Here is an 11494-nt window from a genome sequence, read left to right as displayed (position 1 = left end):
CTGGTTGATTGGGTATCACTTTATTTCCACAGTATTACAATACACCTCCTCCTAAAATACAATACATTTTACTCCATCCCTCCGCACTTGGCATTAAATTAAGCATTTTGTAACTCCATCCACCTCATTCCAGCCTCTCCACGTCCACCTCCTTCCTCGCGGCAGGGATGATATGGCTCAAATCTCCCATGGGAAGGTCAAAGGGCCAGTCCACCGATTGCAGTAACCCCCCGATCATGGCCCACCAACTGCAAGCGCTGACGACAAAGCAAGCAGCACCGCCGCCCACAGTCAGTCTGTGAGCAAGAGCCAGTCGATCTTCGGCATGGGCCCACTCGGCAGCGGCGAGTAGAGGGAAGGCAACCGTATAGGCGAGGAACAGAATGACGAGACAGAGGTTCGTCCTCAACGAGCAGATGAGGAATACGAAAGACAGGAGACCGACGAAGAGGTAGAAGAAGCCGAAGCTGGCGTAAAACTCGGCTCCGAGGACGCCCGACTTCATATACGGAGTCTCCGCGCCGAAGCCAGGGGTGAGTGTCGCGCCGAGGGCGAAGAAGAAACCGCCTAGCGTTTTCGTTAGATCCAACATTGCATTCCACTTTGTGGTGGATTGCCGAAAAAACGTACCATATGCGCAGTACACGACGAAGGCGAAGGTGTGGGCGAGGAAGAACTCGAGAAGACCGCCGAGGAACAAGAGCAGACCACCGCAGAAGAAATGGGCGCCGTTGTTGGCAAACCCATTGGGATCAGATCCTCTCCATCCCATCAACTGACAGGACAACGGCGTCAAGGTTAAGACTAGCCCTGCCAAGGCACTGAGATTTAAGGTTAAGTTAGTCAAGATTAGGTCTTTTGGGATCTTTGAAGCCGTTTTCTTGGATCACGAACAGTGGTGCTGGGTTGCCCCAATTCTTCTTTCTTGGCTGAATCTGGGTCTGGGCGATGATTTGCGCCAGCTTCTCGGAATCGGAGTCGTAACCCATTGTGAAAGTGGTGAGAATTAGTTATTAGAAGGCCGGTAAGACAAGAACGTTGACGGAGGGAGAGGCTGATGAAGTGAAGACGAAGATGAGAGTGGCAGACGGGTAGACACGACTGTTTATAACCTCGAGCGTCTCATCACCTCCCCCTTCTTGTTCCCTTCATCCATTTCGCTCCAATACCACAGCCGTCTCGCGAATCTCTCCACAGAAGGGTCCTCATGCCTGTGGTTCTGGATACGCTGGCCTAGGGTACGTTGCTGACCTTATCTCCGACGGTGCCGTCCAGAACATATCCACCACGTTTCTCCCACAGACTTGCTCACCATTGGGCCTTGCTCAGGAAGTGGAAGGGATCTGGACTCGAGAAGCATTTACTGGAAGTAGATCATCCACGGTAGGAACCGGGTGGCCTCGGAAAGTGTCGGTTCCCTTCAGAATGCCCACAGGCATTGCGTGAATTACTCTCGATATTCTTACACTAGGACTTTACGCAATGCTGCAACGTCTCGACATCGGCAAGGGACCCCTCGTCTATGACAGGCGCGCATGGGTTTTTTAGCCTTACAGGAAACGGTGGGGCCCATACTGCGCTTTTCGGTACGCCAAAACTCTAGGCGTATCCAAGAGTGTGAAATTTTTTGACAAGTTGAGTTGAGAGTGAAACGGTATGGAAAAAGACAGATCCATGGTGATCGCTTCCGACAACCGCCGGTTATTCTGCCACTCTCAGTGAGTCAGGGATCAAACCTCTCTCATACCCATACCGAGGCCATATCACAACAAGGTGAGTCTTTGCGATTTCACAAATCCCTTGCGCTTTCTTCAAGTTCAATCGCAAATCATTGCTTCCTCGTAGTGGGGCATCGCGGGGTACGGATTCACGATGCGCGAACTGGCACCTCTACGGCCACTGCCCCTCGTCTGATATCATTGGGATCTTTAGCTTCACATCCCCTTGACAGGCCCAATTCCTCACCAAAGTGACAACCCCGACTAACCCTTCTGTCCAGATCACCGAACCTTCACACGATCATGGCTTCCACCAAGGCCGCCGTCCCCCAGGGGGCCCCCTCCGAACCCCCCAAAACCTGCAAAGTGATCCTCGCCGACACCATCGCCAAAAAGATGCTCGCCGAAGTCCAATCCACCCTCTCGGCCATCCAACTCCCGCGCCGCCCAACCCTGTCCGCCTTCCTCGCCAATGACGACCCCCACGCCTACCAGTACGCCGAATGGTCCAAAAAGACCTGTGAAGAACAAGGCTTCTCGTTCAACCTGGTAAAGGTAGACAAGGAGTCCCTCGAGGAGGCCATCATCGCCGCCAACAACGACCCCGAAGTCGACGGTATCCTCGTCTACTACCCCATCTGGCCCGCCAACCAAGGCCATCAGGACCGCTACATCCAGGAGACCGTCTCCCTCGCCAAGGATGTTGAAGGTCTCTGCCACACCCACCTCTTCAACATGTACCACAACGTTCGCTTCCTCGACCCCCCTGCCAATCTCAAAAAGTCCATCCTCCCTTGCACCCCATTGGCGATTGTCAAAGCGTTGGAACACCTCCAAATCTACAACCCCATCCTCGCCTATGGAAACCGCCTCTACGGAAAGACAATCACGGTAATCAACCGCAGCGAAGTCAACGGCCGCCCCCTCGCCGCCCTGCTGGCCAACGACGGCGCGACAGTCTACTCGGTCGACATCACCGGCGTCCAGCTCTTCACCCGCGGGTCCGGCATCAAGGCGCTGCGCCACCAGGTCGTCGACAAGCCCGACCTCACTCTCAACGACGTCTTGCCTCTGTCGGATGTAGTTATTGGTGGCGTCCCGACTGAAAAGTTCAAGGTGCCGACCGAGTTGCTGAGAGAAGGCGTGGTCTGCATCAACTTTAGCAGCTTCAGGAACTTTGACGGGCCGGCGGTGAAGGAGAAGGCGAGTATTTATGTGCCGAGCATTGGCAAGGTTACTATTGCGGTGTTGTTGAGGAATTTGGTGGTAAGTAGACCCCTTTAAGCCCTTTGGTTTTGGTAGCTTGTATGGACTGACGGTGGTGATGTGTAGCGGCTTATCGCCAACAGCCCACGGCAGGAGGGGACGAGTGATGATGCGCAAAAGGCGAGGGAGGGGGCTTTCAAGGATGACTAGATTTCCCGCTATCTGTGAGGATTTGTTTTGTGTTTTGTTTTGGTGTTTTCTCTGTTTTGATCGTGAGCAAGAAACTATGCGTATCGAAAAGTTGCGAATGTAAGGAAAGTTTGTAAAAGGGGGACGACCGGGAGTCCTGTGATGTTATAGAAGACCGCATCATCAGTGGTCGTCAAAGATTCATAGAGTAAAATAGAAAACGTATCAAATAACTGTGTTGTTTCTTCTTCCTCAGGACATGTCGTTTCTCTTTGGCTTGAATGAAGAGTCGCTCAGCTGAAAAAATCGCCTGTTTCCCATTATTTCCATTCTCTCCACAGCCAAGTGAGACATGAGGCATCACCACCTAGCTAGGTACATAAGAAGAATACAACTCAATTAAATCTTTGCTTTTTGGTCTTTTCAAACTGGGCAGGGCCACTGTCGAGCTTATCTTGCATGCCTTTGGTTTTTTTTTTTTTTTTTTTGGGGGGGTTTCTTCATTCTTTTTTCCATTTCTCCATTTTTCATTTATTTTTCTTTTACATCATACGTTACAACACAATCCCATATCCTATCTCTTATTGAAACTATACCTCCATATCAAAAAGTAATCTTTTTACGTTAACCTATCATATTTCTAAACGTCAACATAAAAAGACAAGAAGAAAAAAGGGGTATCGAAACCAACATCTTCTTAAAATACCATGTACAAGAATATCCGCCACCACAAACAACAGCAACAAACAAAAGAAAGAAATAATCTTCAGATACCAAGTCTCACAAGCTATCAGGGGTGAGGGCAGAATCACCCACCACCCACCACATCCTTATATCGAAGTGAAGAGAAAAAAAAAAGAAGAATCCGCTGTATGCTTTTCCATTAAGCATTAAAAAGTGATATCGCAACACAACAACACAACCTCTCCTCACACCTTCCCTCTCCCCATCCCCCAGATAATGATCCCACCACCACCAATAAAACCCATTCGCTTTTGTGTATATAGAACTTTTCAAGTACGTCCGTTTCGTCCGTTCATGTTTCATTTGTCGTTCGTCGTCCCGACGCAAAGCCATGCCAATGCCATGCCATGCCATGCCTTGCACACTCACACAACAACACAGTGCCACCGAAGCGACCAGCATCGCCGGGCTATGGTGACAGAGCTGAGCGAGCCACTCATTCAAACAGCGTTTCCAGAATATGCCAGATGCTCGCGTGTCTAGTAATGATGAATGCAATGTCGTGCTCATCATGAGACACAATTCTCTTCACTCGGGTGGCTCCCCCAACCCTTCCAATATCCGGTTCGCAGCCTCGATCCTCCGCCTGAATTGCCTGCTCTCCATGCTCGCCCTCCCATTCTCCGTCAGACCCAGCACACACTTGCCCAAGTTTGCCACAAGCCTCTCCACGAGGAACTTATCCTCCCTGAGCAGCTCCTGCAGCGGCTTGGCCTTTTCCCTAGGCGGGCCAAGGCCTCCAGCGGTGAAGGTGCTAGCTGCACTGGTAGCCCTCGCCCTGGGACCGATGGTGGATTCGCCACCGGCTTTCGCTTGCTCATAGACGCTGGCCGTCTCGCTCATCAAACTCTCAGAAAGACTTTTGAGTTCGTGATCGGGTGAGTCACTGGGTGTGAGCATGCCACTGCTGCTGGCTCGTTTTGTTTTGCTGCTGGGAACTAGTGGAAAGCTCCGGTTGGTGCCTTGAGAGTCAAGTGATGCTACGGATGGTCGATGGAGAGATGAGAATGCGGAAACAGATGTGGGCCTCCTGAGAATCGGTTGCCGTGGAGTTTGATGTGCGCCTCCCTCCGAACCCTCCTCTGGTATCGATGAAATGGAAGCGTCGCTATCCCCAGCCATATGCGGATGGGTTGCCCCAGATCCCGAGGCATGGTGAAAACTCCCGGCGCTGAATGATGATTTTTTTGTCCTGACAGAATTGGCAGATCGACTTCTGTTGCGATCTGGGGATATAGATATCCTAGAGAAGCCGGGAAACGTGCCATCCAAACCATAGCCCATTTCTGGTGTGACCGGTGACTTGCGTGACCTAGCCTCTTCGGCAGTAGCGAAGGTATCTACTGTCGAAACAGAATCCCTACTGTTCCGCCTGCTCATGGGAGACAGGGACTTGCTAGGGCTGTCGCTGTAGTCGTCCGTCCTCGTGGGGCCTCTCGTGGTTTCCACCGAATCTTCTGACGTGTAGCTGTCTACACTGCCTCGTCTCTCCAGCTTTTGGCGGCTCATGGTGCCCATAGCGCTATGCAGGAAGAAATGCTCGTAATCAAATGCGTCCTCGCGATCTTCGTGGGAGATCTGGTGTTGGACAGTATCGTGATACAGTGATTCTCCACTTTCGCTCTTGATATCTTCGTCGGCGTCCTGGAATTCGTCTTCTAGTTGTTCGTCATCCACGTCACCGTTCTCTGTGAGCATGTCCGAGACATCGTCGTCATCGGGACTCACTTCCTCGCGTGCAGTATGCATGGGATCGTCCGTCTCCAAGGCCCGGTAGTCGTCCAGGTCTAGTTCGCCTTGTGCTTGTGTGCCGTGAGAAATACCCGTCACGTCATCCAGGTGGCTACCCCTGAGACTGACTTGAGCATTGTCCTTGACATCGCCATCAAGATCAGACTCTTCTCCATTCCAGGGGTTCCTCCCCGATACGCTGCCCGTCAGAGCGATCGAGTTCCTGTTGGAAGGGGGCTCCGTGTACCACTGGTCCATTTGCGAATACGTGAACGGACTCGGCGTTCTGAGGCTCTGCAAGCTCCGCCGTTTGAGATTGTCTGCTCGGGCTTGCTCGCGTAATGTTGAGATTTTCCCCTTAAGATCCTTCATTTGATCCTTTATATCTCGCATCTGAGCAGAAGAGGTGGATCGCAGCAGAGAATTCCTTCGGCTTTCGTTGCTGCTAAACGACCCAGAGGTGGGACTGAGAAACTCCTCTATCCTGGCGCTTCGACTTTCATTGTCCGGGCCTTCGAGTTGGGCAACCTCATCTTCCGTCAGAGCGTGTGGACCTGGTTTCTTGGCTGGCGGAATATTGTATGTCGGACGGCCGTGCTCATCATCGATCTCCTCACGAATTTGATCGGCGCTGCGTGACATGACCAGAGGTTGCCTATATCCGCCTGATACACCCATAGCACTTTGTGACCTCGGTACAGCGACCCGGTATGGCAGCCCGTTGCGCATAGCAATGTCACTCGATATTCGCGTGTGTCCAGAAGAAGCCTGGTGTGAAATCGCGGCAGCACCTGAAGCGATGATTGTGGCCGCATCTCGTGGTTGCGCTACTGTTGCGGCTCTTTGAAAGGGTGGCGACGGCGTCGAGCCGTCAGACCCGTATGCGTTGTTGTGTAAAGAGCTTCGCGCACGAGTCAAGTTACTTTCCATCGTCTAGAATCTAGTCAGCAGGTCATCTCTAAGCACCTTTTCCCTCCCAAACATACCGTGAGCCGCTGTTTCGCATTTGCCAGAATCTCCTCGGCCCGCCGGCTCAAGGAGCTTGTCGAATAAGTGCTGAGTCGATCCATGCTGGTCATCCTGGTTACCCCTAACCTGTCAGGATCAACAGCCAGCCTTCCCTCGTGGTAAGAGGAGGCGGTGCTTTCCTCATCATCCCCTTGAAAGACGCTGTCCTCCACGCTAGCGGAATCGTCAAAGTCGGCGAATAATCCGGCCTGATTCTCCGTTGTTATCGTACTCGTACTCTCCATGCTGGCTCTGCGCTCACGTGTGACTGCTGCAATCTGCTTCGACTTTTGCATGGCCGATGTTGCTCCTATTGTAGGGGAGGATCGCAGTGTGGCATCCAGTCCAGTTCGACGTGTGAGCGATGTCGCCCTTCGACCCTTGTTTCGCGTTGGAGACGGCTTCCCCGGCGTGCTTTCCACCTCCGTAACCTCCCCAATGTCCGACAACATGGTTCCGTTGCCATATATAATAGGTGTCGTCGGCGTTGCTGGTGCGTTAAGGCCGTAAGACAGACCCCCCGTACTCCCTCCCGAATTAGTTGTTGAAAATATGTGTTGCATGTCGGCAGATATCGCAGCTGCGTGTGTGCCCTTCCACATGCCGAGCGGCGAGTGGCCACGGCCGTCAAGATCTTTTTCGGGGGAGTAGCTCTGATCAATCTCGTCCGGCAGTATCATATCAGGGTTCGTTAGAGTAGGCGAAGCGGGCAGGGGCGGGCCGCCGATCTGTTGCTGTTGATGGCCATTGTGATAGCGAGCGTTTGCGGCCTCCATGGAAGCCATGGCGGACAATCGATGCCCGAGCGGAGATTCAGCAGTCGTTTGGGCGGTTGTTGCTAGGGGCTGATGTGTATTTATGCGGGAGGAGACCAGATGCGGAGGAAGTGACGCCCACGACCAACACCACGCTCACTCTCACTCACCCAACCAACCGCCTGTTGACCCCAACACTGACACTTCCTGGCCGCAACGCCCGGGCAGCAGTAGCACACGCTACGTGCCTTGCCCTGGCAAAATAGTAACCGTACGTGTACCGTTTGGCGAGTACTGTGTAGGTGGTGCAACCAGAAAGGTCCGAAAAGGGGGAAGCAGAGATGCGACACGGTGGGCTTCCGGGCTGCAAATACCCGAGGACTCTGGCTGGCTTGAGCTTCCAATGTGGCGGGAGCACGTCGGACGGAGCAACGTGTGGGCAATGGCCAAAGGGTAAATCACAGCACGGGACGGGCCCTCGTCGCAGACTGGTAGCTTCTAACTTGACAGATTAGACTGACGGCATTGGCGTCTGGCAAGGTTTGGCCATGGAGAGCCGGCGGATCACCACTCCTGTGTAAATAGTGGCGTAGCGAGTATAAGTGGGAGCGGATCGTGCGATGTCGACAAAAACGACGGCTTTGGCGGAACCGGGGCGCAGTTGGCGAAGCGTCGGCGAACACGACAGTGAGGGCGACTGGGCCAGAGATGTCGAAACGAGTGAGATGGAGAGAAGTCGCGTTACCATCAGCAAGAAAACGAGAAGAAAAAAAAGTGCAGGGCAATCAAGAAGAGAGATTGGAGATTGCCGGCAGGCACTAAAAGATGGATGCAACAGGAAGTGACCGGGGCCAAGCAGTCACTGCCGTCACCCCAGCTGTCCAACGGTGAACTTCGAGCTTCGCAGCGCTGGTGATGGCAGGAGGTGGGGGTGCGTGCAACCTGCTGAATGAGCCCCACAGCCTTCCCCCGTTCCTGATTTCCTTCCTCGCAGATCGATCGGGGTGTGTCAAAAAAAAAGTTGGAAAAGAAAATGGAACAGGAACTCGCAGCCGTGACCTCGGCTCCGCTCATCAAATTGTCCGGCTCCAGTATTACTCCAGGTGGTGATGGCGTCGCTTATTTCGCACCTTCCTCCATTTTGGTCTCGCCCGAGGAGGACTCGAGTCCGTGAGCCCTGGTCATGATGGAGGGAAGAGGAAGGACGCGTGCTGCTCCGAACCGCTGGCTGTCTAACGAGACTTCGGGACGAGCCCGTTTTTGTTTGGCCGACTCTTGGCAGAGTATTTATAAAGAGGATGGGCCGAAATAGCCTTGTTTGAGATATATCCTTGAACATGAAATGCATTCAGACTGCGGAGTGTACCTCGGGGATGGAGTACACACAGCTTGAAGCAGTGGAATAGTAGCTGCATCCTAGATGCAGGTTCGGAGTACAGCAAAGGGGGGGCTTCGGGGGTTAGCTTGAGGCACGACTGGATGACTGGGTGGATGATGCACCCATCCTTTCCGAATAAAAGGTGCACCTCATTTCAACTTGAAGGTTGCTGCACAACAAATCACAGTGGATGTGTGGTGCACCACTAATCATTGCTGATGCTACCATGGGCACTCCGCTCAGGAACCGCATTTTATTTGTTTGATGGGCCCGTGGTATGAGATTCGATATCTTGGGTCCAACAGTGCTGAAGCAGACGCCAAAACACATCTCGCAGATCAATGCAGCAAACTTGGGGCTAAAACAAATTCCAACCAACTCGGCTCCCAGAGATATGGATGGATGGTGCCGCGACAAACAGCCTGTGCCCTCCTACAGCATTGACAAACATCTCCGGCGTCGCTACGATGAGATCAAGAGACGTTGAACCTCGGCCGTCTTTCTGTCTCAGACACCATGGGTAGGTGGTCAAACAACACAGGGTCCAAGTGATGTCTCGGCTCTATGCGAGAGCTTGTGCTCACGTTTCTTTGTCCCTCGAGCCCGTCGGCATGGCTCGATCTAATCTGCCCCGAGAACGTCATTGTCCTCGACACGTGGAACAAGCAGGCACAATACTTGGGACTTCTCATTCACGGACATTGCCGTAGCAGCATGATTGATCAAGGCTAGCTCTTCGTTGGGTGTCAAAGAAGACAATACTAACTACTCCCCCTCCCTTGAATCTATTACGTACCTCCCCAACCTTCACTCGCTCATTGTTTCCCCCGAGAGCGACCCTACATCTTCCTCGCCCTGGTCCTGCGAAAGTCCACGGGCTCGAGATCTCTCTAAGTGTTGCCTTAGTCCCCATACTTCCCAGCCCAAGCCAAAAAGACGGTTCAGCGTCTAAATATAAAGGAAAAGAAAAGATGTTGAAGTTCTTTTATTTTCCCCCAAACGCCGATGTGCTTTCCTCAAATGCCGTTAGCCCGATGGGGTATCGCAAATGTCATAAACCTTTTGGCCTTTTTGGCTCATGCAAATGTCTTTGTTGAAAGACGCCTGTACCGCCGCCGCCCAACACCGCTTTTGCCGCGGCGACCCTTTTTGTGTTCGTCAAAACTCCGAGACCATCACTATGACCCAAACCACGCTATAAGCGTTCCCATACAGTTACCGCCAAAATAAACAAGCAGAAAATCACATGGATATATGTCTATCCGCCCACCCAGGTTTGTTGAGAACCGTACGCCAGTAATGCTTTATCCATAGAGATGCCAGAAATAGGAAGAGAAAGAGGAGAAAAAGGAATTGTCCGTAGACTTATATGAGATTGAATCTGCAGCAAGAAGTTGAATCTTCTGCGATACTATATCCCACTTAGAACTTGAGAGCCTTGGGCTGTTCCCAGGTGAAGCTCTGGTTGGTGCCGAAGTGGCCGTTCTTGGCAGTCTGGAGGTAGATGGGCTTGGCAAGGTCGAGCTCCTTGACAATGACACCGGGGCGGAGGTCGAAGTTGTTGCGGATGATCTCGACGAGCTCATCAGAGTTCTTCTCCGAGGTGCCGTAGGTATCGACATAGATGGAGAGGGGCTCGGCGACACCGATGGCGTAGGAGAGCTGGACAAGAGCACGGCGGGCGAGGCCAGCAGCGACGAGGGACTTGGCGATCCAGCGGCCGACGTAGGCGGCGGAGCGGTCGACCTTGGAGAAGTCCTTGCCGGAGAAGGCACCACCACCGTGGGCACCCCAGCCACCGTAGGTGTCGACGATAATCTTGCGGCCAGTGAGACCGGCATCACCCTGGGGACCACCAATGATGAAGAGACCAGAGGGTTGGATCTAGAATCTGTTAGGATTTGCACAAAAGATGCTTTTCATAAATTAGAAAACTTACGTGGTAGATGGTCTTGTCATCAAGGTACTTGGCGGGGATGGTCTTCTTGATGATCTTCTCGAGGATCTCCTTGCGGAGCTTCTCGGTGGTGATGTCCTCGCTGTGCTGAGCAGAGACGACGACAGTGTCGACGCGGAGAGGGACGACGGCACCGTTGTCGTGCTTGTACTCAATGGTGACCTGGGTCTTGGTGTCGGGACGGAGCCAGGGGAGAGAGCCATCGCGGCGGGCGGCAGACATGGCAGCGTTAAGCTGGTGGGCGAAGAGGAGAGTGAGGGGGAAGAGCTCGGGGGTCTCGTCGGTGGCATAACCGAACATGATACCCTGATCACCAGCACCGAGGTTCTCGAGGCGGTCATCCAAGTGAAGACCCTGAGCGATATCGGGGGACTGCTCCTCGATGGCGACGAGGAGGTTCAAGGTCTTGTAGTCGAAGCCCTTGGACGAGTCATCGTAGCCGATGTCCTTGATGGTCTTGCGGACAATCTTCTGGTAGTCGAGCTTGGCCTTGGTGGTGATCTCGCCGAAGACCATGATCATGCCGGTCTTGGTGGCAGTCTCGCAAGCGACCTTGGAGAGGGGGTCCTCGGCCAGGCAGGCATCGAGGATAGAGTCCGAAACCTGATCGGCGATCTTGTCGGGGTGACCCTCACCGACGGACTCGGACTGTAAAGGGCGGTCAGCATTGGAAGGCTCGGAATGCTGTGGCCTTGTTGGGTCTACTCACGGTGAAGAGGAAGGTACCCTCGTTGTAGTGCTTCCACCCGCTGATGCCGCTGGCATCGCCATTGGCGCCGTTGGAGCCGTTCGTACCGTTGGCAGCCAT

General features: G+C 53.2%; 4 protein-coding genes across 4 annotated transcripts; 1 reads left to right on the top strand and 3 right to left on the bottom strand.

The window, feature by feature from the left end:
- The first annotated feature begins 37 nt into the window (after positions 1-37).
- On the top strand, positions 38-3366 carry mtd1 (Methylenetetrahydrofolate dehydrogenase [NAD(+)]). Its single transcript, XM_062908253.1, has 4 exons — positions 38-1586; positions 1646-1773; positions 2000-2984; positions 3051-3366. Exons 3-4 carry the CDS (start codon positions 2022-2024, stop codon positions 3132-3134), a joined length of 1047 nt encoding a protein of 348 aa, XP_062771331.1. The 5' UTR covers positions 38-1586; positions 1646-1773; positions 2000-2021; the 3' UTR covers positions 3135-3366.
- QC763_116790 (uncharacterized protein) lies at positions 125-592 on the bottom strand (the record flags this gene model as incomplete). The annotated part of the gene is made up of 1 exon (XM_062908254.1): positions 125-592. The coding sequence occupies one exon, from the start codon at positions 590-592 to the stop codon at positions 125-127; it is 468 nt and encodes a 155-aa protein (XP_062771332.1).
- A 482-nt stretch (positions 3367-3848) lies between the features above and the next one.
- Positions 3849-8837, bottom strand: QC763_116770 (uncharacterized protein). Its single transcript, XM_062908252.1, has 2 exons — positions 6575-8837; positions 3849-6521 (listed from the first exon to the last, which is right to left on the bottom strand). The coding sequence occupies exons 1-2, from the start codon at positions 7379-7381 to the stop codon at positions 4386-4388; spliced, it is 2943 nt and encodes a 980-aa protein (XP_062771330.1). The 5' UTR covers positions 7382-8837; the 3' UTR covers positions 3849-4385.
- Positions 8838-9388: 551 nt separating this feature from the next.
- SAM2 (methionine adenosyltransferase sam2) lies at positions 9389-11494 on the bottom strand (the record flags this gene model as incomplete). The annotated part of the gene is made up of 3 exons (XM_062908251.1): positions 9389-10613; positions 10669-11334; positions 11396-11494. 3 exons carry the CDS (start codon positions 11492-11494, stop codon positions 10152-10154), a joined length of 1227 nt encoding a protein of 408 aa, XP_062771329.1. The 3' UTR covers positions 9389-10151.

This window comes from Podospora pseudopauciseta, chromosome 1 (assembly GCF_035222475.1).
Source record: "Podospora pseudopauciseta strain CBS 411.78 chromosome 1, whole genome shotgun sequence".
NCBI lineage: Eukaryota > Fungi > Ascomycota > Sordariomycetes > Sordariales > Podosporaceae > Podospora > Podospora pseudopauciseta.
The sequence above is the reverse complement of the archived record's forward strand: the minus strand, read 5'-3'. Positions and strand labels throughout refer to the sequence as shown.

Bases quoted from the DNA above. Each gene is read 5' to 3' on its own strand.
- mtd1 (XM_062908253.1), top strand. From the start codon at position 2,022: ATGGCTTCCACCAAGGCCGCCGTCCCCCAGGGGGCCCCCTCCGAACCC. The intron at 2,985-3,050 runs GTAAGTAGACCC...GGTGATGTGTAG, and splicing joins TGTTGTTGAGGAATTTGGTG to CGGCTTATCGCCAACAGCCC.
- QC763_116770 (XM_062908252.1), bottom strand. From the start codon at position 7,381: ATGGCTTCCATGGAGGCCGCAAACGCTCGCTATCACAATGGCCATCAA. The intron at 6,522-6,574 runs GTATGTTTGGGA...ACTAGATTCTAG, and splicing joins ATGCGAAACAGCGGCTCACG to ACGATGGAAAGTAACTTGAC.